This window comes from Panthera tigris, chromosome C2, assembly GCF_018350195.1.
Source record: "Panthera tigris isolate Pti1 chromosome C2, P.tigris_Pti1_mat1.1, whole genome shotgun sequence".
Taxonomy (NCBI): domain Eukaryota; kingdom Metazoa; phylum Chordata; class Mammalia; order Carnivora; family Felidae; genus Panthera; species Panthera tigris.
Genome location: NC_056668.1, coordinates 155,588,525 through 155,614,129, shown reverse-complemented (window position 1 = coordinate 155,614,129; position 25,605 = coordinate 155,588,525). Strand labels below are relative to the sequence as shown.

At 47.8% G+C, this 25,605-nt stretch overlaps 2 protein-coding genes across 9 annotated transcripts in view; one reads left to right on the top strand and one right to left on the bottom strand.

The window, feature by feature from the left end:
- Nucleotides 1-25,605, top strand: part of UBP1 (upstream binding protein 1) — a 57,873-nt gene that overhangs the window by 29,631 nt on the left and 2,637 nt on the right. For 4 of the 7 annotated variants that reach the window (XM_042956353.1, XM_042956349.1, XM_042956350.1 and 1 more), the window contains exons 3-15: nucleotides 888-964; nucleotides 5,385-5,490; nucleotides 5,938-6,044; nucleotides 8,340-8,492; nucleotides 8,597-8,707; nucleotides 9,158-9,265; nucleotides 14,496-14,599; nucleotides 16,446-16,500; nucleotides 16,753-16,846; nucleotides 19,744-19,834; nucleotides 20,600-20,715; nucleotides 23,070-23,212; nucleotides 23,927-23,978. In XM_042956353.1, the coding sequence (XP_042812287.1) occupies nucleotides 888-964; nucleotides 5,385-5,490; nucleotides 5,938-6,044; nucleotides 8,340-8,492; nucleotides 8,597-8,707; nucleotides 9,158-9,265; nucleotides 14,496-14,599; nucleotides 16,446-16,500; nucleotides 16,753-16,846; nucleotides 19,744-19,834; nucleotides 20,600-20,715; nucleotides 23,070-23,212; nucleotides 23,927-23,978 (1,317 nt within the window). The remainder of the gene's footprint in view (nucleotides 1-887; nucleotides 965-5,384; nucleotides 5,491-5,937; nucleotides 6,045-8,339; nucleotides 8,493-8,596; nucleotides 8,708-9,157; nucleotides 9,266-14,495; nucleotides 14,600-16,445; nucleotides 16,501-16,752; nucleotides 16,847-19,743; nucleotides 19,835-20,599; nucleotides 20,716-23,069; nucleotides 23,213-23,926; nucleotides 23,979-25,605) is intronic. The other 3 variants (XM_042956351.1, XM_042956355.1, XM_042956354.1) reach the window with 3 other exon arrangements.
- The window catches only part of FBXL2 (F-box and leucine rich repeat protein 2), a 132,384-nt gene continuing 116,050 nt past the window's right edge, over nucleotides 9,272-25,605 (bottom strand). Inside the window, exon 17 of one of the 2 annotated variants that reach the window (XR_006207518.1) lies at nucleotides 9,272-10,807. The gene's annotated coding sequence lies outside the window, so the exon portion shown is untranslated. Of the gene's footprint in view, nucleotides 10,808-14,609; nucleotides 14,844-25,605 lie in introns of those variants that run through there. The other variant, XR_006207519.1, reaches the window with a different exon arrangement.

Genomic DNA, 25,605 nt, shown 5'->3' with positions numbered 1-25,605 from the left:
AATAAATAAACTTCAAAAAAAAATGCTTTCTTGCTAAACAGTGGGTTACAATGACAGTTCACCATAACAAACACAATAATGATGAAAAAGTCTGCAATACTGTGAATTACACAAATTGAAATACTGAGAATGACAAAACGTGACAGGTACAGCGCGAGGACTCTTAGTGACGTGCTGTTGGAAGGGTGGTGCCGATCGACCTGCTTGATGCAGGTGGTCACAAACCTCCAGTTGTAAAAACCGTGGCATCTGCCAAGGGGGATGCAGCAGAGTGCAGTGAAAGGATATCTGCCCGTTGTCCTGCTGGGACACGCGTGAACGCTGAAAGCATGCGTAGTCAAGGAAGCCGGTGAATCACATACCGTGTGACTGTTTATGTCCGGTGTGAGCCGGGCAAGTCCCTGGAGACAGAAAATAGAGTGATGAGTGGTTGCCAGGGGCGGAGTGGGTGAGGGTGGGAAGTGCCTGCTGAGGGGTGCAGTTTCCTTTTCGGGGTGATGAGAATGCCCCATGGTTGGTAGTGGTGATGATTTCACAATTCTGAATATGCTAAGCACGAGTCAGGTTTTAAAAGGATGAATTTTATGGTATGTGAATTGTATCTCAGTAAAGCCGTGGTAAAAAACTGGTCTTAGATTATGCTTGTGTGTATAATAAAATGTTAATGTGAGAGTCTAGCACATGAAAATAAACCGTCAGAGAATCTCTTCATTCTTCTGTCATAGTGTACGAAGGAAAGGATGATGTGGTTTGTAGGAAAGAAAGATCAACCTGAATGGTTTCTCTAGTTGAGAGGCCATTGAAGTTTTATGTTAAACAGCGATGTTCTTTGTGTGGACTGTCGGTGATACACAGTTTCTTTAAATTCAACAATTTGTTCAAAATAGGTCAGTCTTATGAAATTCGGATGCTGGATAATCGGAAAATGGGAGATATGCCCGAGATTACTGGAAAATTGGTAAAGGTAAGGATGATCCATTTTGATTCCTAACAGGTATTGTTTGCAGTGACTGAAAAAAGTAGCAGGTTTGCCGTAGAAGGTTTAGGTTTTTTGCACGAGAGTCGTTCTTTTAAAATCATTTAATTTCACTTTAAGAAGTAATGGCTATACTGCAACTCTTGACGTTTTGAACTATATTTTGTGTCCTTGTCTATAAAACAGAAATGAATAGCAGTTACTGGGTTAAGTAAATGCGAAAGCCCTTTGGACACTAAGGCACCACAGTTGCAGCCGTGGGGGAGAAACCCACCACCACAACAGAGACTTTTAAGTTTTTCCTTTAAAAGTAAAAGAATAATGTGGGGGGAAATGTTAAGTGTTCATATGACACTTTTAAAGCCCTTTTATTTCACCTCTTAAAATCTCTCTGAAGACTGGAAATCTCTGTGCACCCTGTGTCCACACTGAGACGTATCTGAACGAGGGCGGTCGTTCCGAGTGTAGGAGGCATAACCATCGGCTGGCTAGTCCGTTCCTTTTAGGATAGATCTTCGGGACCGTCCTGCTCCCTCCAGTGTCCTGCAGGGCATCCTCTAGCCTCTGCCTGTCACACAGAATGGTGTACTGTAGATTCGGTGGCATTACAGGGCAGGACTTCTGGAAGAAGCTTGAGGGAAGGCAGAGCTTCAGTGTGGCTAAGTGTCAGCGTGAGAGAAGCAGCCCTTTGTTCTCTTGACGCTTCCGTCTTCCCAGAGAGGCACCCGGGGGCCTGGGCACTGCTGGGCTCTCGGTATGGAGAGGCGTTCCATGGAAAGACTCCCCTCTGTGGGTCTGCCTTTTTAGAGGGTGAGCGCGGGAAAGGCAGCCTGGGCCCATCTGGGAGAGCCGGAGCATCTTTGGGATGTTTTAGTGCTTCCTCCCAGACTTCCGACTCCCAGGGCTCCCATCTTTCCCGGCCCAGAGGGAGACAGCTCGTTTCCCATTCTCACATTCACCAGTTTGCGCTTGGAGTCTGTCGGGTCTGTGCTCGGTCCGTGGGTTTGGTCCTTTCCCCGTAGGGTGAGTCAGGTCAGATTAACAGCTCTCATTTTCTAGTGTGTAGGAAGCTTCGAAATGTCAGAGATTCTCTCGGGATGCCCTAGTCCTACCAGGCTGGCTTGTTGTCAGGCCACCGGGTGCCCTGGTTCACCTGCAGGCAAATCTGCCAATTGTATTTGTGAAAATGCCACCAGGAGTATATATTTTAAGGGAAGATGTGGGTGAATTCTTCTGTCACTGTGAAAGTTACATTGGATGACTGTGAGAAGCCGCTTTAAAAAAAATCGATGTAGAAGTGTTGAAAAGTTGTTTAAATTGTAGACTGCTGTACAAAATGAAATAAGGCATTGTGTGCCTGGTATTGAGGTCCTTAAAACTGGACGTAAAAATGGTAGACGTTAATAAAGAGCTACTTATATGGTAAAATTTAAATATAACCAGAGGTAGAATGGTGCGATGATGCAGCCACATGTGTTTATCACGTGGTTTATGATAAACACACGTGTATCATGGGTGCCTGTGATAAGCTACTCGAGAATACCAGTCAGGTTAGCTTGGAATGGCAGGGTTAATTAAGTTGTTGCTTGATTGCTTTAAGTTCTGCCTCTTGGGTTTAGTTCCAAATTAAAATATGTAAAAACCTCTAATTTACAAGATTCATGCCAGGTAAGAAATTAAGGCAAAAACAACTCTTCATTATGAGGTAAGTGAACTGTTGACAGTAGAGAAACCGTCTCCCTCTAAGTGCAAAGTGAGTGTCTTGCTGTCATTAAACAAGCATATTCTTCCTCGACAAGAGCACTCATTTTGAAAGCATCAGTTTTCCTAAACAGTTAGCTTACAGAGTGGAAAGGTTAAGTTTGAAAAGGTCTTGGGGCGCCTGGGTGGCTCAGTCGGTTAAGCGTCTGACTTTGGCTCAGGTCAGGATCTCACTGCTTGTGAGTTCGAGCCCCACGTCGGGCTGTGTGCTGACAGCTCAGAGCCTGGAGCCCGCGTCGGGTTCTGTGTCTCTCTCTCTCTCTGCCCCTTCCCGCTCGTCCTCTCCCTCCCTCCCTCCCTCCCTCCCTCTCTCTCTCTCTCTCTCTCTCTCTCTCTCTCTCAAAAATAAACATTAAAAAAATTTTTCTAAGGTTTTCAATCAGTTTCATCTTCCACATGATAAGCCACATGTCTGATATTTGGTGGCTGTGCCAGAATACATCAAGTTAGAGCCCGAGAGCTTGCCTGGGACTCAGAGCAACAGTCTGCTCCTGCTAGAGGACTGCAGGGTGAATTTCTTAAGAATCCCACCCTTTTTTTATCTGCAGTATATATCCCGGAAGTACTGTGCAGCAGCAATCTGGTGTCTAATTTCCTGACTCCACGATCTTTGAGTCTGCTACGGTGGGGGCATCTTAGGGAACAAATGCCGGGTCGGCAGAGGTGCTTTGGAACTTGGCTGTGCTCAGTAGCCTTGGTGATGTGCTCGCTTTGCTCGTTCTTGCTGTTAGGGCCCCTTTCCCCTGCTGGCTCTCTTGGTGTTTGATTTTCTTTTCCCCTTCCAAATTCACGAGTTTTTTTTTAATAGGCTGCCACTTCTTAACTCTGGTTCTCTTTCAATATTCTTTACTGTGCCATTTTAGTCTGGCCTACCAGAATGAGGTTGAGTCAAGCTCTTAAATCCAATACCGATATTCTCATACTATTTTCATCTGAATGTGTGGATTCGATCTGGTTCTCACTAAATACGAAAGAATCAAATCATGACATTTCTGTGCTGCACCTTATTCTGAGTTCGGCTTGTTGGGCAACGTGACCCAAGGCCCCCGCCAGCCCGTGCACCTTCCCCGTGAGGTCTTCGCTGCCCGCGGGCGGCGGTGTCACGTGGGTGCTGGTGGACGGCCCGGGCAGGCCCCGAAGACGTGGGTGCCGGTGGCAAGGCGGGTGGCACGAACCAGAGCTGTGACTGTGCCTTTATAGATTTCCACTTTGGTCCCAGTGACTTTTTTTGGCCTCTTTGTAAACTACAGTTGACCCTTGAACAACAAGTGTTCGAACTGCGCGGGTCCACTTAGGAGCAGATTTTTTCAATATACACAGCGTAGTGCTGTGAATGTATTTTCTCTTATGATTTTTTAGTCTAAGTTTGTTTTCTCTAGCCTACTTTATTGTAACAACGCACAAGATGTGCGTTACTCAGCCGTCGATGTTATCGGTAAACTGGTGAACAGTCGGCTAGTAAGTAGTTGTTTTGGGGGAGTCCAAAGTTACACGTGGATTTTCTACTGTGGGAGGGTTCGGCGCCTCCAACCCCCATGCTGTCGAGGGTCAACTGTATTTCACATTAAAATACTGCTGCTCTTTAATAGTTTCCTTCAAAATATTTCTCCATTCTGCCACATTTTGGGCAGCACCCTGGTGGGTAGGGAAGGCAAGGCACTAAAGCAGTATTTATATGTGTTGCTAACAGATTATTTCCTAGTCAGACAAGAACGTAGACTGGAAACATGATAATCTTACTGCATCATGAGAAAGTTGCTTATAAATGCGTCAGAAACACTAATTAGGGTAAATCTGGTATGTGAAGACATTGCATGACCTGTTTTCTTGTTTCTGGAACCAAACAATCATTGGCACCTGAAACGTGTGGGAAGTGAAGGAGGGATGGGCGGAGAGCGGAGAACTGGCCTCAAGTGTGTGGAGTAAAGTCTTCCCTGGGAACCAGAGTGTTTGGATGAAGTTTGCCTGTGGGCGGAACGTCCCCCCACTGCTTACCTCAGATAACCCCTTGCACGTAAATAGTAGAGAATGACTTTAGCATATATGTTCTTTTCTTGGTGGGTGTGGGCACATTCTCCCACCTGTCCCTTGACTGTCTTTTTAGTTTTTCATTTTATTGAAGTATAATTAACATGCAGTGTTACATTAGTTTCAGTTGTAAGGTACAGCGATTCAGCATTTCTATATATTAGTACTTTGACTATCTGTAAAAAAAAAAAAAACAACCCTCAGTTATTAACTATTATTTTAAATAGTTTTGCCATTGTGCCCGGGTTTCTGTCTGCTTCTACTGCCCTTTCATTTTTGTAATCTGATGTTTTCTTCATAGAAGTCAAATTCTTGCTCTCTGATTTTATGGACGTGTACCTTAATTTTGAGTTGCGATGTCAACTTTTTAAATAAAAATTTTACCTAAGTGATCATTTTATTTGTGCTTTTTATTTCTGGGCTGTAATTCTTTTTGCACTGAATAATTATACCCATAATCCACATATTCCAAGAAGAAAGCAGTTCACTTAGAAAATGTTGAAAGCAGAATTTTCCTTGCATGCTCGTCTGTTGTAGGTTAATGCATAAGAAGTGAAAGCACTTCTGCATTTTAGCTGGAATAGTTTAAAAGCGCTCATTTTCCCCACTTACTCCATAGAGCATCATAAGAGTTGTATTCCATGACAGACGGCTGCAGTACACAGAGCATCAGCAACTCGAAGGCTGGAAGTGGAATCGCCCAGGAGACAGACTTCTCGATTTAGGTACGAGTGGCTGTCGGAAGACTCTGGAGAGACGGCGGTTGGCAGCCGTGCCTGTCACTGTGTTGGCAGCGTGTTTCACTGTGAGGAGAGAGTTTGGTGTTAGCGGGTCCTGCGTGCCTTGAGTTGTTCTGTACTTAGAAATGAAGTGGGTTTTTTGGTGCTAAAAGAGCCCGAGTCAGGAATTTTGAGTTTGAAACCATTTATTTAGTTCTCGATTGGCACATCCATCGTGCGTTGAATGAAGTGAAATAGAAACCGTGGGGGGAGAAAGTCTCGTGCACGTTGGGCGGGCTTGGGTGTTAGTGTGGTTGACCATGGGAACGTTGAAGGAAAAGGTTCAGCGTAGAGGTGTTGAAGGATTTCATTTGCACATAATGATATTAAGTTGTAAGCTTTTCAGTGATTTGTAGTAGATGAGTTTCTGTGTAACTTCTTCTTAAAATACAGATATTCCAATGTCTGTGGGAATAATTGACACCAGGACAAATCCAAGCCAGTTAAATGCGGTTGAATTTCTGTGGGACCCTGCAAAGCGCACGTCTGCTTTCATTCAGGTTTGGAGTTTTACCTTATTAGAAGTCCACCAGCCTGGTCATCTGAAGGACCATGGATGAGCTTGAATTCTTCACACACAGTGTTCTCTTCTTTAAAAGCTTGTTTGTAAACTATCTTATAATGTCTTCTATATGTGTATGTTTTTCAAGCTACGTACACATAACTGTATACGTGTGTGTATAAAGTGAAGTTGGGGTTATCCTACTAAATCCGTCATTTATAGACTAACCTACTACTCAAACTACTTTTACCATTGGTAATAACACTAATCAAAACTTCTAATTAAAACTTCTTTTTCTCGTAAGATGTATTTCTCTTCAACAAAAGCTCCTGGGTTTTTTTTAATTTATTTTTTAATTTACATCCAAGTTAGCATATAGTACAACAATGATTTCAAGAGTAGATTCCTTAATGCCCCTTACCCATTTGGTCCATCCCCCCTTCCACAATCCCTCCAGCAGCCCTCAGTTTGTTGTCTGTATTCAAGAGTCTTATGTTTTGTCTCCCTCCCTGTTTTTGCTCCCTTCCCTTATGTTCGTTCATCTGTTTTGTATCTTAAAGTCCTCATATGGGTGAAGTCATAGGATTTTTGTCTTTCTCTGACTAATTTCACTTAGCATAATACCCTCCAGTTCCATCCACATAGTTGCAAATGGCAAGATTTCGTTCTTTTTGATTGCCGAGTAATACTCCATTGTATATATATACCACGTCTTCTTTATCCATTCATCCATCGATGGACATTTGGGCTCTTTCCATACTTTGGCTATTGTTGATACTGCTGCTGTAAACATTGGGATGCATGTGCCCCTTCGAAACAAAAGGTGTTTTGATTTTTTTTTTAAGGTTATTTTTATTTATTTTGACACAGAAATAGAGAGCAAGCAGGGGGAGGGGCAGAGAGAGAGAGAGGGAGACAGAATCCCAAGCAGGCTCTGCACTGTCAGCACAGAGCCCAACTTGGGACTCAAACTCATAAATCACGACATAATGACCTGAACCAAAACCAGGAATCGGACGCTTAACCAACTGAGCCACCCAGGCACCCCCCAAAAGCTGCTGTTTTTAAAAGGGTAGGATTAAGGCACCTGGCTGGCTCAGCCCATAGAGCATGCGACTCTTGATTTTGGGGTGGTTAAGTTCGAGCCCCACGTTGGGCATAGAGTTTACTTAAAAAAATAAAAAAAATTAAAGGGTGAGATTGAAGAAAGTGTACAGCTCAAGATTCCTTCTGCCATTATTTAAAGACATTCTAATATTGAAAATGTCAAACCCCCACCAAAGTAAGAGAAGAAGAATGAATCCTCAGTGTATCCACCACCTGGCTTCAACAGTTACTAGTAGTTTCCTTGGTTTTTGTTATTGATGGAGCACTCGAGAGCAACTCCCAGGCATTTCATTTCACCCTAAATACCCATTTGTATCCCTAAGAGATGAGTTTTTTAAAAACATAAATATAGTATGTGTAAAATATACTTAGTAGTAATTTTTATACCCTCTCTGTTCAAATTTGTGTATGGTGTTATTAAAACAACTGAGTTAGGTAATCTTCGTGTAGAAAGGGAAATTGCTTAATTGCTGATGAGCCTAAGTAGGCTCTCATTTGTGTGAACTGTAAAGAATCTTTAGTATTTGTGTTTTTGTGGCCTACCAAATAGTATCTCCCATCAGCTAAGAATCACTAGGGACATGGTTCGTATTAGCTGGCCTTGTACTGGTATCGGAAGAGGAACAGAAGTGGTGGGAAGTGAGCATTGTCCTCGGTGCACTTTGAGGGCTGACAGAGGAGTTTAGACCACACAGGCAGGGTGAGTAGTGGGCTCTGGGGAAGGTGGCCACCGCCCAGGTGGTCGGTCGCACAGTTGGCGTGTGTAGGCCCGGCAGTAAGGCGATGGGCTGGCTAGGCGAGGTGGTGGCGGGAGAGGGCGGACAAACGGAAGCTCTCGACGGTGAGGTGTCTGTTGCCGTGGACTGAGCCGTGTGCAAGGCCGAGGACCCTGGGTCTGAGAGCACCGTTCAGTCCAGAGTGGAGGTAGGAGAGTACCCGCGATGGGAACAAGTCCTGCGTTAAAGGACAGGAGACGCCGGACTGGGGAAAGTCCAGAAAGGCCCAGTGGGATTCGTGAGAGGAGAGCCGTACGGAGAAATTCACGACAGGCATCTGGCTAATATGCAGGGCTTGGTTTGAAAAGATCTTGAATCTGTGGCTGTGGCGGGACGTCCCAGAAGGAGTAAGATAGAAGGGGCTCCGTAGACGGGTCTCTGAGTCCCTTTCAGCTTGAGTCGTTTTCCAGGTGCACTGCATCAGCACAGAATTCACTCCCCGGAAGCACGGAGGCGAGAAGGGAGTGCCTTTCAGGATCCAGGTGGACACCTTTAAGCAGAACGAAAACGGAGAATACACGGATCATCTACACTCAGCTAGCTGCCAAATCAAAGTGTTTAAGGTAAGAGAGAGAAAGTAGGCTTTTAGTAATAACCAAGGCCCGGTGTTGCTTGTAAATTTTCCGTCTTCAGCCTGCTGGACGAAACCCTCTGCTTTGTGTTTAAGCCTAAAGGTGCGGACAGGAAACAAAAAACGGACCGAGAGAAGATGGAGAAGAGAACCGCTCACGAGAAGGAAAAGTACCAGCCGTCCTACGACACCACCATCCTCACGGAGGTAACGCCCGCCCAGCAGCGCTCTGGTTTCTGAAGAGAAACACGCAGCAGTCTGCATAGCGGCACTCTGAGGAGGGGTTTCGCTACAGAGGGTTGGGAAGCTTGGGTGGTGGGCTGACATGACGTTCTCTGTGAAATTTGTGGGGAAGATGTTTTATTTAAATTGGGGGATTTTAATAGATTAGTTTCCTGGGTGGGGTCCGGAATGAAGATGCTGAAATCCCAATCAGGTCTCAGAAACAGACCTTACAAACCTTGAAAGTTGTCAAGAGATTAAGTCGGGGCCTAGAATGTCTGATTTTTGTCACTGCTGGGGTTTTGCATTTTCTTTAACTTTGAATCCTGCTAGTCATACGTTTGTTTAATTGGACTGCAGAGACATAAAGCAGGGTATTAGATCTTTCTTTGTATAATGAAAAGACATTGATCCCAATCTTTGGTGTTTGTCCAGATGAGGCTTGAGCCTATAATTGAAGATGCAGTTGAACATGAGCAGAAAAAGTCCAGCAAGCGGACTTTGCCAGCAGACTACGGTGATTCTCTGGCAAAGCGAGGCAGTGTAAGGGACTTCTGCTTCTCTTCTCATTGTGCAGGAAACCTTGTGCAGTGTTAGATATAGGATCAACTTCCACCGAAAAGTAAAGCCAAATTTGTTTTTGATGTCCTTGTCTTGATTTAATTTGCTTTTGTTTAGACTTCCTGCTTTCTGTTTGTTCCTCACTGAGGAAAATTTCCTAAATCTAACACTTTAAAACAAAGTTGACCATATTGGGTGGTTTTGGAAGGAAAAACGACACTCAGAAATGTGTTCCCTCCCTTCCTCCTTCCCTTCCTCCCTCCCTCCCTCCCTCCCTATCTCTCCTTTGCACACACACTTCCTTCAAGAGCATTGAAATTAATTGAAAATACTTTCTTTAGTAAAAGAGTTAATCATTTTTGTGTAATTAAAAAAGGTTTTGCTTTCTCATGTGTATAACTGATAAGAAAATGGCAATGGATATCTAGACAAATGGTGGCAGCAAGCTTGACATTAACAGGCAATACTTTGTGTCACATTTCCCTGCATGTAGTATAAGAATGTGTGTCTGTCTGTGCTTTTAAAAGCCTGTTTGGCAGCACTGGTAGAAAAAAGTCTTTGCATCAGTGTTTCCTCTTGGCTCCTGCATTGTGACTTTGTGCTTCGGGCCAGAACAGCGAGTGCATCTTGCTACACTGAGACCTGGTTCTCCCAACATGCAGTCGAGGGTTTTGGCTTTGTCACCTTAAGCACAGCATGTCTTTATCTTACGACACAGCTCTTCATCTAACAGCCCACAAAGCATTCTCTTGTTACTTAAACTTAGATCACCGGGTACCCGCAGTAAATGTAAACACAGAGCATTCAGTAATTTTTAAAAGTAACTGTCATCATCTGTATTCATGGCTACTCTATTCATCATGGCAGTGTTTGTAAAATCAAGGTGCCAGACATGACGTTTTCACTCTTAACACGTGTATATGTAATTCTCTGTAGAATATGAAAGTCACAGGCCTTATCACAGGACCCTCATTTCCAGATTAAAGCATTGAGTGAAAATATTTCAAGTGCTTCTTTGTGCAGTGAAACAGAAAAGTGGATGTCTGGATAGGGAGCGCACATAATGCGTTTTCTTTAACTGGGCTTTTCTGATTTGGATCAAAGCTTGTGTGGACAACTATATGCTCCCTCCCCAGGGTCCCCTGGGCCCCCCTTCAGTTTTATATTTTTCAATCTTCTTTGCATTTCCCAGCAGAAGACTCCCCAATCGTTCTTAGTAAACTTTTCTGGGGAGATCCTGGTAACTGAAGTCGCTTTTCCTTTCTTGTTAGAAACTATTTAATGAAAAGGAATGCGTTCTGATAACTCGTAAATTGAGGAAATCTATTATAGTCCGGAGCTAATCTGGAGGTGGTAGAATTGTTGGTAAATTATTAATGACTCTTAAGTCTAAAGTATGCAAAACGTCAGCAGTTCACTGGCCTGGGATTTCACATCTTCCTAGAGCGTGTTGCTTGCTGCCCTGGGCTGTATTTAGTTTGGTTAAGATACTCGTAGGGGGTGGCGAGAGCTCCTCTTTGAAACCTGTTGAAGAAAAAGTAAGGTACAGATTAGTCCCTGTAAAAAAGTCCACAGCGTTTCGTATATTTGTGCGAGTACCTACAAAGGCAGGCCAGCATTTCTTAACAGTTCTTGGGTAGTTACACTTGGCCTTCGTTAGGAAAGCACGGCAGGCTCACCTATTACCAGGTGCTGTTTGAAATGGTCCCACGCTGAGTAGAGGCCCTACTGTTGGCTCTGGACAGCTGCTGCACGACAACCCCTTTAACGTGTCTGTTGGTCTTTGTCCCTGAGCTGTATTTTACTGGCTCAGATCAGGCTGCCAATGTCTACAGTCTAAAACGGGCCGGCATTTTCCAGTCTACCTGGGGAGGGACTTTGTTCACGGTGCACTGAAACCGTGCCCACACCAGTCCAAGCCAGGTATTGCTGGAGCCATAATGAATTACAGACTTTCCTCAGGAACGTAGGCACTGCACTGTTGCTTATTTTATTTTATTTTATTTTATTTTATTTTATTTTATTTTATTTATTTAAAAAATTTTTTTAATGTTTATTTTTGAGAGAGGATGGGGGAGGGGCAGAGAGAGAGGGAGACACAGACTCTGAAGCAACCTCCCAGCTCTGAGCTGTCAGCACAGAGCCCACTGCGGGGCTAGAACTCTCGAACCGTAAGATCATGATCTGAGCCGAAGCGGGATGCTTAACCAACTGAGCCACCCGGGTGCCCCGCTTTCTTTTATTTTTTATTTAATTTTTATTTTAAAGATTTTTCTTTTTGAGTAGTCTCTCCCCCCAACGTGGGGTTCTGAGATCAAGAGTCGTACCCTCTCATGACTGAGGCAGCCAGGTGTCCCCCACCCCCCATTGCTTAAAGACAGGGAAGCACGACAGGGTAGAAGAAACATTGTGAAAATCTTCGTGGGTATGCCCTTCCCCTCTCCAGTTGAGACTGCAAGAGAAACCTACAAAATAGAGAGCCGGCCTTGGTGCTTCATTCAGCCTGGCCTTTTAAGAACTTGGCACCCATCATTTTCTTAGAAGCCGAGGCCTCCCAACAGGACCGGTTTTCACTGGTTTCCTGGTGTTCGGTGAGTCGAGCCTCGTATTTATTGGGCAGGTTTTAGAAGTAAGCTGTTAGCATCCCTGCTTTTCTCCTGGTGAAGGAATCTCGTGTAAAAGTGAAATAGGTGTGTTTATGGAGGTTTCATAAATCTGGTGTCCCTGCCGTATTACTGTGCCGCGTTAACTTGGAGCTTTTGATGGCTTCATTTCCTCAGACAGCTGGCAGTGATGAACGGATTTGGGGAGACTTAGTACTAAACGGTTTACCTTATTTAGATGTGCATGTTGTGCAACACGGTCATAGTTTTTATGGTGCGGCAAGGGAACCGTCTTCCAGGCAGTGGAGAGGACCGTGAACATGCGACACCTAGAACTTGCTGGATCTGCCAGTTGGGCTCCTCCGACTGCAAGACGAGGCCGTGTTACTTTGAGAGCTGGAAAGAGAAGCGGCCTAGTTGCAGGGGAGTGGGCACTGATGCGTAAAAGGCCACTTAGAGTGAAATTGCTGTGCATGCGGTGAGTTCAGTGGTGCTGTCTGGGCGGATGAGATTTCTTTGTGCAAGTTGGTAGTAGTTGGAACACTCTGGTCAATTTTCCCATTTTTGAGGGGACACGTAACGGGTGGTCGATTTAAGATACAACCATGACATTGCTTTTTGAAGTGTATCCTGCCGAATTTAAATACCATAGCAATTTAACACCCAACTGTTGTTCATTTAAAAAGTTCATGATGGGGCCACCTGGCTGGCTCAGTCGGTGAAGCGTCCGACTTTGGCTCAGGTCATGATCTCACGGTTCGTGGGTTCGAGCCCCATTTTGGGCTCTGTGCCGACAGCTCAGAGCCGGGAGCCTGCTTGGGATCCTGTGTCTCCCTCTCTCTCTGCCCCTCCCCCGCTCGCTTTCTCTCTCCCTCTCCGTCTCTCTCTCTCAAAAAGAAATAAATGTTAAATAAAAAGTTCATGATGGAGCTCTGTAGTTATGCCTGAAATTTTATCCCATTCTTCCTCCTTGATCTGTTTTCTCTTCCACTTGCCATAAATAATTTCATCTCAATACGACAGACTCTTACGCCTGAAAGTCTTTTAACGATCACCCTAATTACTTCTTTATGACAGACTTATTCAAACTGAAATTTAATATTTTCTCTGACCATAAGGCTCTTAAGTCTGTTGAGAAATGTTTTTGAAAGTAAACTCTACACCCAATGTGGGGCTTGAACTCACATCCCAGAGATCAAGAGTTGTGTGCTCTCCTGACTGAGCCAGCCAGCTACTTGCTGTTGGTACCAGTTTATCAAAACAAGAAAGTATACAATTATTAATAAACAGTTGTTAAATGTAAAAATAGAAATGTTATTGGAAATGCCTGTTGAAGGAGGAGACAGGGCGGAACGCAGTCACATTCTACATTTGTCTTTTTTTTTTTTTTTTTTTTTTGTAGAGAAAAGCAACTTTGTTTAGAAACTTTGTTTAGACGTGCTTACTTTTCTTCGAGTGGTGTCATTCAGGTCTTGCAATTCCTTTTGAGTCATTTGCCCCAAATCCCAGTGACCTGTTTTTTATGATCCGGTCGATTACTTGAGTAGGTGTCAGCTGACGTTAGGTATTCCTGAAGTGTTGGAAGGCAAGGAGTTGAAAACTACCCGACATAAACAGAAGCATTGTTTTAGAGTCATGTACTTTCTGATTTATCCCGATATCTTTGGTCTTTTGCTTTGTTTGGGGGCGGGTCTTCTGTCCCCTGGCCGTGGTGAGACATGATGGCTTTTTTGTGTAAAACGTGAGAAGGGTGATTGCGAAGGGGGCCTGGCAACCGAGGGCGTCCTCCCACGGACTCATTCTAGGGACCCTGTCAGGGAGTGAGGTGGACTCCTGCTCAGGTTTGAAGCTCCTACTTGGTTGCCCTGACCTGCTCAGCACACTTTTGACTTAGCTTTTCCGCTTCTCCTAATTGTAATGGCGCGTGTCTGTGTCTTTGCTCTGTCTGTGGTCAGAATGGTGCCTAGGCTGAAAGCTGTCCTAGTTCACCATGCCCCTTTCAGAAAAGAGAAGCCAGAAGCGTGTGTAGACATGTGTAGACCGGTAGAGAGCCGTAGGCAGCACCGCGCACAGTCGATGTGTTTCGATGCTAGGCCTGCCTTGCCTCGCTTGGTTGGGGACTGTTAACCTTAAAGGAACCCGGGAGGCGAGTGGGTACTGGTGAGGGTGCTGCTTGGGCAGGAGAGCAGAGGAGCACTAGGGGGACAGAGCCACCGTCCTGGTCACCATACGTGTCGGATGCTTACGAACCGTCCTTGCCTCTGCAGTTCCTAAACCTTGATAGGTGCCTGTGAGACCCTTGCTACAGAGGAAGGGGAGGGGTCTTGAAAGCCGGCTGTGCATAAGTGTACATTTCGAATGCCTGCATACGTTTTCGCTGCTGTCCTCACTTCAGGCCTTCCCTGTGATGAGTCAGTGCATAGACGCAGGTGGCACGTAAAGGCCACGCGGCAGTAAATTTGATGTTTCTGTGAGGTTCCTTGATGAGTGTCAAGTGTCTTGTGTTTTATGACCTTGCATTTGGCCAGACTAGACAGTGACTTGCAGAAATACTTCTTGCATACACTTCTAAAAGCAGCTCGCTAATTGATTTCTGTTTCTGTCCTTAGTGCTCTCCGTGGCCCGATACCCCCACAGCCTACGTGAATAGCAGCCCTTCCACAGCGCCCGCCTTCACCTCCCCACAGCAGGGCACATGCAGCGTCCCAGACAGGTACTGCTTCGTGCCGGCGTGCGCCCGGGGCGGCCCGGGCCGTGCCCCCTCGCGTCCCCTCCTTGGTTGACGGCGTCTGCTCGTTGACACGGATCTGAAGTCTTTAGTGGTGGGGTCCAGCCGCCTCGGTTTGAGAGGAAAGTCGTCTCTTCCTTGCCTGCTGGCCTTTCTGTTCTCAGCCCTGGTGCCTCACACGTTCACAACTGTGGAAGTTGTAGGAAAGGGGGCGTTTTCCAGATACATCCTAGGTGAGAGAGAAGGAACATTAGTGAAGTCCTGGATAGAGAAGGACAGTGAGTTACCACGGTGGAACGGGCTTGCAGGTGTTGAGATTGCCTTTCTTAGGACGTACATTGGTCTTGAATCGCACCATATCAGGGCTGTTTTCTGCCCTGTTCCTTTGCCCTCCTGCTACACACACTGTGTTTATTGGTGAGTCTTTAAACTTGAAGAGCTTTCCGTGTCTAAAACCTTACTGTGGTTTTAGACCCGGAGACGGTGGACTCGTTCCATGTTCCTCTCGGTTGGGATTGCACCTGAGACCCCGGGGCCTGTGCGTGGGGGTGCCGCAGAGCTCATGCCGGCGGGTCACATCGGAGGTCCCCTGTCGCCGGAAGCTTCTCGCTGGGAAGGAAAGTTACAGGAGACTGCCGAGGGAGAGGTTCTCTTCCTTCCGCCCTGGCTGCCCCGACGCGGTCCGTCGCGGTCCACCCTGGCCACCGTGAAGGGAACACCAGCCCCCGGGGCCTTAGAGACGGTGCAAGCTCGTCTCCCGCGGTCGTGGAGCTGGGAGCGTGGGGTCGGGTGGCTCTGGCGGGGGCCCTCCGCCATGGCGGCCGCCCGTGTCCTCACGCCATGGAGCGGACGCCCGTGGGACCTCGCCTTCCTGGTCCCTGCCCCACAGCCCCGCCTCCTTGTGCGGTCATGCAGGGAGTGGGGCGTGGGGATCAACATCCGCATTTTGAGGGAACACAGGGACCCGGTCTGCGACAGGGTCTGATGAGAAGACAAGCAGAGGAGTAGACTGGTGGGCAGCTCAGCTCGTAGAGGTTTGCGCTGTAAGAGGAGGAACGTCGGGGAGACCAGGGACTGGTGTGTCCCCATGTGGGGGCCCTTCTGCTGTCACAGCCCGTTCCCGAGTCCTCTTGGGTGGCGTGACGGTCATGACTTCGGGGGCGGGTTGTGGGCTCCCGCACCTTCCGGGAGCCGTCCCCATCCCAGTGGGTCCAGAAGGACAGTCACCAGTCAGTGTCAGAACTGAAGTGATTGAAGGACAGATGCTAAGAAAGGAGGCAGAGCACAGGACCAGGAAGGCGCCACCCTCTCTGTGGAGTTGCCTTTGCTTTCATTTTCCCTTAGGAACCCGAGGACAGCGGCACCCGTTTGTTCCTTCCGCTGCCTTGACTGTCCCCGTCTTTAATGATGGATAAATGTGTTAATTAACGGACACTTTCCGTGTTGGCTTAGGGTCATTATACCATTTCTTGTAGCTCCTTAGTAAAGAGTGTGTGTTTTGCAGTTCATTTCAAATTGTTCATCTTGGATTCTCATATTTTTTTCCTTACTAAAATGAATGCATAGCCTTCATTTTCATGAAGCCCTTGGAGATAATGTTTCATAAAACTGGAAGTTCTTACTAGAACTGCTGGAGAAGGAGGAGGCGCGACTTAAACAGCCTCCTGGCTTAATTTCATCGTCCTGTTCACTCCCTGACCGGTGGTGCCAACGTTGTTAATTTGCAGATTATATGCTCTGTCCCACAGTGTTAGGGTAAATTCACCCTTTAACGTCTTGATTTAAAATATGTGTGTAATAATCCTCCTTTCCTTCCTTCCGTTCTCCCTAGCAATTCTTCTTCCCCAAATCATCAGGGAGATGGAGTTTCACAGCCCTCTAGTGAAGTAAGTATCTTTGTCCTGAAACCGTCAGAGGCTGTAAGGGTCCTGCGTTTTTAAGGCTCTTCCAGGGCCGCGAGTCATTGTTCGGGTCTCTGGGTAGTCAGACCTGTGCTCCTCTTGGGTCTTCTTGGACTTTAAACTTGCAGGGTTTCTGTGTTTTGTTTAAATGTTCTTCACAACATGCCAGGGACTTGGATTATTTTTTATTAAGTTTGAATTGTTTTTTCTGTTTATGTTCGTTTTCTTTGTTAATAGCAACTTCAGCCTTCAGCCACGATCCAGGAAACACAACAATGGCTGCTCAAAAACAGATTCTCTTCTTACACAAGACTGTTTTCCAATTTTTCAGGTATGTTTTGTGCGCGTGTGTGTACATGAGTGTTTTGTACTTGTTTCTGGACTTTCATTAACCTTAATTTTTAAGAAAAGTGAAGTAATTCTGGATTCATAGTAAGTTGTCAGCACGTACTGGGAAGTCCCGCGTCCCTGTCACCTGGCCTTGCCCAGTGGTAACACCCTGCATACCTCTTGTAGTGGGAAACTGACTTCGGTACAGTCCGTGGCTTCCCCAGTCTTACGTGCCTGCCTTTTGGTACAGGTGTATATGGTTCTGTGCATTGCTTTTCATTTTATTAAATCTATTAAATTTATTTTGAAATAATTTTTGCTTCACAGTAAGTTGCAAAGATCGTACAGAGATGTTCTGTGTGCCCTTCGCTAGGTTTCTCACATAATTTTAGTACGACGTCAAAACCAGGAAATTGGTGTGGGCGTAATGAGTCTGTATGGTTCTGTGTCATCTTACCACAAGCGTGCGTTCGTATAACCACTACCGAAGTTAGGGTACAGAGTTACGCCAGCCCCACGAGGATTCCCTTCGTGCTACCGCACCCCTCACCCACCGTGCGTACTCTGGCAATCCTTAGTCTGTTTTCTGTCTCTTGGATTTTGTCATTTCGAGAATGTTGTGATGTAGATGGAATCACACTGTATGTGACCTTTGTGGTTGGTGTCCCCTCCCCGCCCCTCAGCGTAATGCCCTTGAGTCCCTCCGAGTGGGTGTATCGATAGTTTATTCCTCTTTCTGGCTGTGCAGTAGTATGAGATGTGAATCTACTCGGGTATGGTTTTTGTACACTTAAGTGTCTTCTTGCAGAGCGAGCTACGCAGACGGGCTCTTAGAAGGGGCCAAGCGGGGCTTTCTCCAGGCGGTGCAGCAGGAAGCCTGTTTCAGAGGGACACTGATAGATGCGCCACACGGGGCGGGACCAGCACTTCCCCGGCGTCGGTGGCCCTGGGACCCTGTGCCTAACGACCATACCCTGGCTAAACGCCCCGGGAATCCCCGGGCCGCGGTACCCTTGTGGTGACTCTGCCTCGCCCGCAGGGCCGTGGGGCCACGGCGTGAGCCTTTGGAGAGGACAGGCCTGTGCGTGCGCCCACCTGGCCCAGGGGAGAGCTTGATTTCACAAAGACGGGTTCTGTTCTGTCAGCCCCTTGCCGCAGTGCTGTGCACGATCAGTCATTCCCGTGCAGCTCCTTGTCTCTTTAAAATGAAATTACCGGATGAAAGTCTTGCTGGCTGGTAGCCACATTTTTGTATGACTGTACCTTTTATCTGTGAGAAATTGGAAATTTAAAAGTGTTAGCGTGTGTGGGGAAGATGCGTCTGGAACCCTCGTGGGAAGACACACGAAGAGCGAAGCACATACCACAAGCCCTGGCAGCGGGAACCCCGGGAGGGCCTTAGTTTCTGTTTGGAGAGTCTTGAGCTCTTTTCACCGTGAGTGGCGCTCACGCGGCTCGGCCGCCCGCTGTTTCTTGCCCTGGAGCTTCCTGGCGGTAGGCCGGGGAGGAGGGTGAGGCCACCGGCTCTGAGCCCCGGGGCATTCACCTCCGGAAAAGGCCGTGCACGCGAGCGTCCGTCCTGTTCCGTGTGCACGCCCAGGAGATGCACGCACAGCGTCTCTGGGCACGGCTGTGGGCCCCGGAGAGATCGGGAAGCCGCCAGTGTGTCTTCGCTCCGTCCGGCGACACCACCGGGGCTCGCGCCTCACGGAGCCGGGCTTCTCTGGTCTTTTATAAGCCGGAGAGTTGCCAGGCTTTCGTGTTCAAATAGAAAAGGTAACTCCGTTATCTTGTGTCATACCTAAGTGGATCTTTTTTACAGGGAAGTCATGCCTTAATCCCAGAGGGCATTTCAATTCTACCAATAAACTAAATCTCGAGTGTTAATAGCGGGCGGGTGGGGGGAGCAAGATCATGGACACATTCAGACACACAAGGTAGAGGACGATGAAGCTCCACGTAACCGTCCCAGCCTTCGGTCAGTCTTGCTCTCTACCACTCCCTCTCCCCTTTTGTTTCATATTTTAAAGCAGATCTCAGATACCGTGACACTTACGCTCACCAGTGATTTATGGGGGAGTTCTTAGTTCTTAAGGTATAACGTGCAGTTCTGTGCCATGCTTCGTGTTAAGACCGGCTGCGGCGACAGGCTGCAGGGGGCCTGACTTTACAGTGCGTGTTGCGATACGAAGAGGCCGAGTCCTTGCTCTGCTGCCATCTCAAGTGACTGGGTGGGTCCCCAAAACTTGAGACTTCCATTTCCTCTTCTTGTCAAATAAAACGTTATTGTTGTGATCTCAAGGTTAATTATCTGGGGTCAGAATCCTGTTTATCCACACAACTGCCAGATAGCCAAAACAAGGCGGGCAGTGAAGTCATGTACTAGGACCAGACAGCCCTGGAAGGCCCCGCTCACCGATCCGATTCACCTGCCTCTGGGCCTCTGGACTCCTCCTTTTTTTTTTTTTTTTTTTTGTTTATTTTTGAGGAAGAGAGACCGCGTGCGAGCATGAGTGAGGTTGGGGCAGAGAGGGAGACACAGAATCCGAAGCAGGCAGGCTCCGAGCTGTCAGCGCAGAGCCTGGCTGGGGCGGGGCTTGAACTCACAGACTGCGAGATCATGACCCGAGCCCAGGTCGGGTGCTTAACCGACTGAGCCACTCAGGCATCCCAGCTGGGCTCCTGGAACATGGAAGCGTTTGTTTTAGGCTCTCTGGGACAGGGACTGTGTATGCTCACTCTTGTGTTTGTGTAGTTTGCGTGTGCGGGTATATGGAGGCCACGATGCGATGGTTTTGAGGGGGGGTTCACTGTGTTGAAGTCACGTGCTCCAAGCGGCCAGTCCTGCTTGTTTTGTCCGCGTCTCTGAGAAGGATCTCTCTTTTTGCTGTTCTCCAGGTGCCGACTTACTAAAACTGACAAAGGAGGATTTAGTACAAATTTGTGGTGCAGCCGATGGCATTCGGCTCTATAATTCACTCAAGTCAAGGTAAAGTACTGTGTTTAAAAGGAACGGTTTGCTTGAAGTCAAGACGTACCCTTCTTTGTGGGGAATTCGGGCAGAACGTGTTCCCGTGGCAGGTTGGCGCGTGCCCGTGTGCTGCGGGGCCTGGGCCCCATCGTGCTCGCAAGAAGACCGTTTTGTGTGCACCCCCAGGGTGGGCCCAGATACGAGGCAGGCACTGGCGGGGGCGGAGTAGACTGTCAGACGGTAGGAATGCACACGGGCGGAACGGAGTTCTTGAAGACCGCTGGGTTCGTCTCCAAGAACACAGACTTCTCGTTTAGGTGAGCGGTACAGAATCCGTGGTTTTCCAAGGTCAGGTGACTACTACTGAACACTTGCTAGAACGTAAACTCGTAATTGTGAATGAGAACGATGGAATTGTAAATTGTTCTGGCTCTTAAGGCCCATTTACTGTCGTTGCTGTTTCTAGACTTGTGGTACGAGAATTCCATTGAAGTGGAATCTTATGATTTGAAATTGCCGAGTTAATCTTGAAACTTAAATTTACCGGCATCTGACAGACCATGTCGATGGTTTAGAGTCTGGATCATGAGATTAGACCACCTGTGATAGTTGGTGTGAGGGGTGCGTTTTTACCTTTTTCTTCGTGAATTCTTTCGTGTAATGAAATAATGCTGAAAAGCCCTCCTAAGGAGATAGAGCTTAGACTCCGGTGGTTGTTTGTCCCTGCTGTGGGCGGCCTTGCCCCTGGGCTCTGGGCTGACGAGTGGCCTCTTCTGGTTGCAGGTCGGTGAGGCCCCGCTTGACCATCTATGTCTGCCAGGAGCAGCCGAGCGGCTCCCCGCTGCCGGGGCAGCAGCTGGCGGGCGGCGGAGGCGAGGGCAGCGGCGGGACACCCTACGGTGGGTACCGATGGGCACCGGTGGGCACTGAGGGCGTCGTGCCTTCCCGTCCCTCCCTCTCCGACACTGCGGTGGGAGCAGGAGGGCCCCGAGCGGGGCCGTGACCCTGGTCCCGGCGAGACTGCCCAGCCGCTCGGAGTCCCGACAGCAGGGAGAGGCGGCAGTGTGGGGCCCGGCCTGGGGGGGGGGGCGGGAGGCCACCAGCCGCCCTTGTCGGCTGTTTCTGCCACACCTCCTTGTGTGGCCCTTGGCGCCAGAAGTACCTGACAAGCGAGACCAGCCCGAGTGCTCTTTGGAGTTTTGCTGGCCTTTATTCCTCCCTGCATCTCACATTTACTGAAACGGTGAATATGACGGCAGCAGCTTGGTGAGAAAACAGGAAGGTTTCTCTTTTGTTTTTTCCCTCTGTTTTACTGACTGGCTTGGCGGGGGTTGGGGGGCGGAGCTTAAAATATCCCATGTGCAAAGATCCGCGTGTATAACAGTACTAAGCACGTGGACTTGTGTCGGGACTCCGACAGGCAGCTGGCCAGCGCTGGGTGCTGAGTGGCTCCCTGTGCTTGTGACACTGTAAACACACTCAATGCCATTATGGGTGGGCTTCTCAGCCTAGAGTTTCCTTACTTGTGTAAGAGATTGCTGTAGAGCAGAGACGAATCTCGGCCCTTCTCTCCTCTTCTGTGTACGGCCCTTAAAAGCAAACGCAGTTCTTTTAAAGGATGTGTTTTCTCATTTGTAAGGTTGGGTGTGTGGTAATACTTCCTCCTTCCCACATTCCAAATCAAGGGCAGCACACCCCAGACTTTCCGGAGAGAACTGTATTATGGCATCCACAGTGGCAGTCGTTTACCCGAATACTGGGTCGCGCTCTGAGAAACACTGTGTTTGAAAAATCCCAAGGAAAGCCTCACTCTTGTGAGCTTTTCCATTTTCCATTTGACTTTAAAGCTGTGAATTTTAAGACTAAAGAAAGAAAGTCTTTGTCTGACAGGATAAAATTCTAAGGAGCTCTCCGTGTATCATCGAGATTTTGTGTATCATTTACATATACAGAGTCAGGCCCGTCATACTTGGGAAAGTGTTTGTGGAGGAATGTGTGGAAACAGCGGCCATCTCAGCCCTTCATCAAGGGTTTTCTAAGTTTCCAGCAAACTTTCATAAGAGGCCAGGTAGTAAAGGTCTCCACTTTGTGGACCATGGGATCTCTTTCCCACCGGCTCTGCCACTGTGGCCCCAAACCCACCACAGACCGTATGTAGCGATGGATGGGGCCACACGGTGGTTTTGAAAAGAGCAAGTGAGGGCAGGGTTTGGCTCACACAGGCTGTAGTTCGGGGGCTCCGCTCTAGATCGGCTCTGTGCTTTCCTTAATTGTAGTTCCACATTCTAGGCTTTTCGTAATGTGTAATTAGCAGAGGTTTCCATTATTGTAAACACAAGAAAACCTCCTTGTTCGGGGAAGCCAAGTTCTAGCACTGCCTGGGGTCTGTGGCCGAGTGGGACCTACAGGGGCCGTGCTCACTGCAGAGGGACTGGGTGTTGTGCACGTGACAGCTGCTGCGGGGTTCCACGTGGCAGGGACACAGGACCCTGGGTGGCCCGTGGCTGTGACTCGGAAACAGCAGGAGCTTTCACCGTCCACGTCCCTAGCTGTTTGTGTGGGTCTTCTACGCGGTTATTGGTTTTAGGGGGACGGGGGGCAGCTTTTATTCCTTAGGGTAAACTCCCAGTAGTAGGATCACTGAGTCCAGAACAGTGACAGGGTTGGTTCTTCTTATATGTTGTTAGAAACACGTGGCGGTTTTGAAAACCGCTCTCTTTGGCTGTAATTTATATGCCATAAAATCCTTCCATTGTAAGTAAACCATTTCAGGATATTTTTAGTAAATTTAGAGTTTTGCAGCCATTACCGCTATTGACTTTTGAGTCCCAACATTCCAAAAAGTCCCCTGTTCCCATTTGCAGTTAATTCCTGTAAGAGAAATGAAAACCTCAGATCCTCTCGTACAGTTTACGGTTAATGGTTATTACATTGTTTGTGCGGCATAGTTAATTTTTTAAAATTCTATACCTATTTTTAAGTAATCTCCACCCCCAATGTGGGGCTCAAACTCATGACCCTGAGATCAAGAGCCGTGCACCCTACCACCTGAGCCAGCTAGGAGCCCCAGCACAGTTCCTACAGTATCAGATTTCAGCAGGTAGTAATGGGGGGGAAAGAAATACTAGTTCCCATTTTTAATTTGTATATGTATGGTTTTTACTACTTTGAAAGGGTGATGATCTTCCTATGGATGAGGTGGAAAACAGATCAAAGATTACTGCTAAAATGCTGTTCTTCTTTTTTATTTCAGTTTATCATGCGATCTACTTGGAAGAAATGGTTGCTTCAGAAGTTGCTCGAAAACTTGCATTGGTGTTTAATATTCCTTTCCACCAAATTAACCAGGTCTACAGACAGGGTCCCACCGGTATTCACATTCTTGTTAGCGACCAGGTAACTTGAACTTGCTTTTGCACACTTTCTCTGTCTCGTGGAAGAACTATGGGAAATCCTGCGGTCTCTTGTGCAAGTGCTCCTGAGAATCAATTTCGGAGTTGGGATCAAATCTGTAAGAATTTATAACAAGAGTTTGGGTCTCCTGGTGACATAAGGACTACAGATCCAGGAGACCCGTGGCTCAGGCACCTCCACCCCTCACCCCTTAGATGTTCACCGGGGAACTTTGGGGTTAGCAGGGCTTTGGCCCGTTCTATGCAGGGAGGCGTTTGGATGTATCTTCCTTTTGTCCACTATTTGACGACTAATTTTTAAAAACATTAAGGTTATTGTGTCCCTGGTGTTCAGTGACAAGTAGGTGATAGAAGAGTGCTTACACCGGGACTTTCTCTTAAGAGTCATTATTCACAGGGCCCGGGGTGGGGGTGGGGGAGCTCCCAGGGGGTCAGGTGAGCTGTTTCGATGTCTCAGGGGCTAGTCATGGGCAAGCGTCGTCAGCATGGGGTCCTGCCCAGTGCAGCAGGTGTAAACTCTGACTACCTCACACTGCCTTCGTGAAGGCATTTTTTTTTTTTTTTTTTTTACCACTGAGTTCTGTGTGCAACGATACATAGATTCTGACATTTTCCTGTAGCTTCTAATTTTACTCTTTTCTAATCAGCTCAGAAAAGACAGTTGGATCTTAATCATTTATCTGCTTTATCCTTCTAGATGGTTCAGAACTTTCAAGATGAGAGTTGTTTTTTATTCTTCACAGTAAAAGGTACTTTGCATGAGTGCATGTGTCTCAAAATGCTGGAATCATGAAAGCGTGTGCCTGTAATCGGTTGTCCTCTTGTGTGGTTACTTTTGAAAATGCTGGCTTTAAGAGTTTTAAGAAGATTTATAAAAACGAATCAAGAGTATTTCCAGTGGTTGTAAGGGAAACTAGCAAATAAGGAAAAGGAGTCAGTCCTAGATTATTAGGGAAAAAAAACTTCAGCCACATTTTACTGAGCACCTTGTATCAGACAGCTTTTGGTGCTAGAAAGGTCTTGAGCAAAGCAGACTCCTGGAACTCCTAGCGGAAAGCAAACCAGAATTGGCCGACAGGTGCGCATCATTACGAAATCTCGCAGGTGCCGTGACGGAGTGGGAAAGTAGGGGTGCTTGTGTTTTGGGAGGAGCTGGGTTGGGGAACATGGAGGAGCGGCTGGGCGAGGGGGTGTCGTGTCCATAATGCTGAGACTGAGCAGTGAGGGGAGCTGCCCGCCTGGGGAACCCCCCAAGGCGATGTGAGGGTGCGTGCGAACCTGGGAGAAGGCCGCGCAGTGTGAGAGGCCCGTGAACCAGGTGGGGCCAGAGTGGGAGGTGTCGGTCGGGTGTGTAGGACCTGGGCACGGCAGATTTGGTTTGAAACGTATTGGGAAGTCGGTGAAGTTGTTTAAACAAAGGAGTATTTGTGTAAATGCAGTTTGGTTTTTCTTCCACTCTTGCATCTCTGGAGACATGAGAATGGGGCGAAGCTGGAGGCAGGAGAGGTCACCTGAGTCTGACACATTTATGGGCAGGGCCCTGCTGGGCTCTACACTGGGGGAGGGGCAGTTGTGGCTCCTGTAAGAGCCGCTGGGCAGACAGACTGTGGTCCCAGGAGAGAGGCAGGAGTGACTGCAGGGAAGCGGTTAAGAGTCCCGTTTTAGGTGTGCCGGGAAGGTCAACTTGGCAGTGATTTGTCCCCGTCTGGGGCTGGCGGGAGAGGCTTGGACTTGAGATGTAATTTGGAAGCCTTCGGCACATCAGCAGTGGCTGCAAGCTGTGGAAAGGATTGCGGTCATTTAGGGAAAGGATATGGACGAGGGCCTGGAGGGGGCTCAGGTGAGTTCCACCTGGGGGGTTAAAGGAGGGGATTTTTGGTTTGTTTTTTTTTTAATGTTTGTTTATCTTTGAGAGAGACAGACAGAGTGTGAGCAGGGGAGGGGCAGAGAGAGAAGGAGACACAGAATCGGAAGCGGGCTCCAGTCCCCGAGCTGTCAGCACAGAGGCCGACGCGGGGCTCGCACTCACCAGGCATGAGATCGTGACCTGAGCTGAAGTCAGATGCTCAACCCGCTGAGCCACCCAGACGCCCAGGAGGGGATTTCTAAATGCAAAATGATAGTATGTGAAGAAGAGACTTTTAAAATAAGTCTGGTGGGTTAAGATCTAAACCCAGCCTTAGCTGTATCCCGGAGAGCCGAGATTTCCTGTGTCCCCCTTTCCTGGAAGTCACTCCTGCAGGGACAGTCCACACCAGCACCGAAGGGATGACTTCGCCTGTGCTGGTGCCTTGCGTTTGCCGTCAGCCTCCGCCAGGGTAGCCTGAACCAGGCCGGCTCGCTCCATCGTTCACTGTCCCGGCACCTCGGGCCACT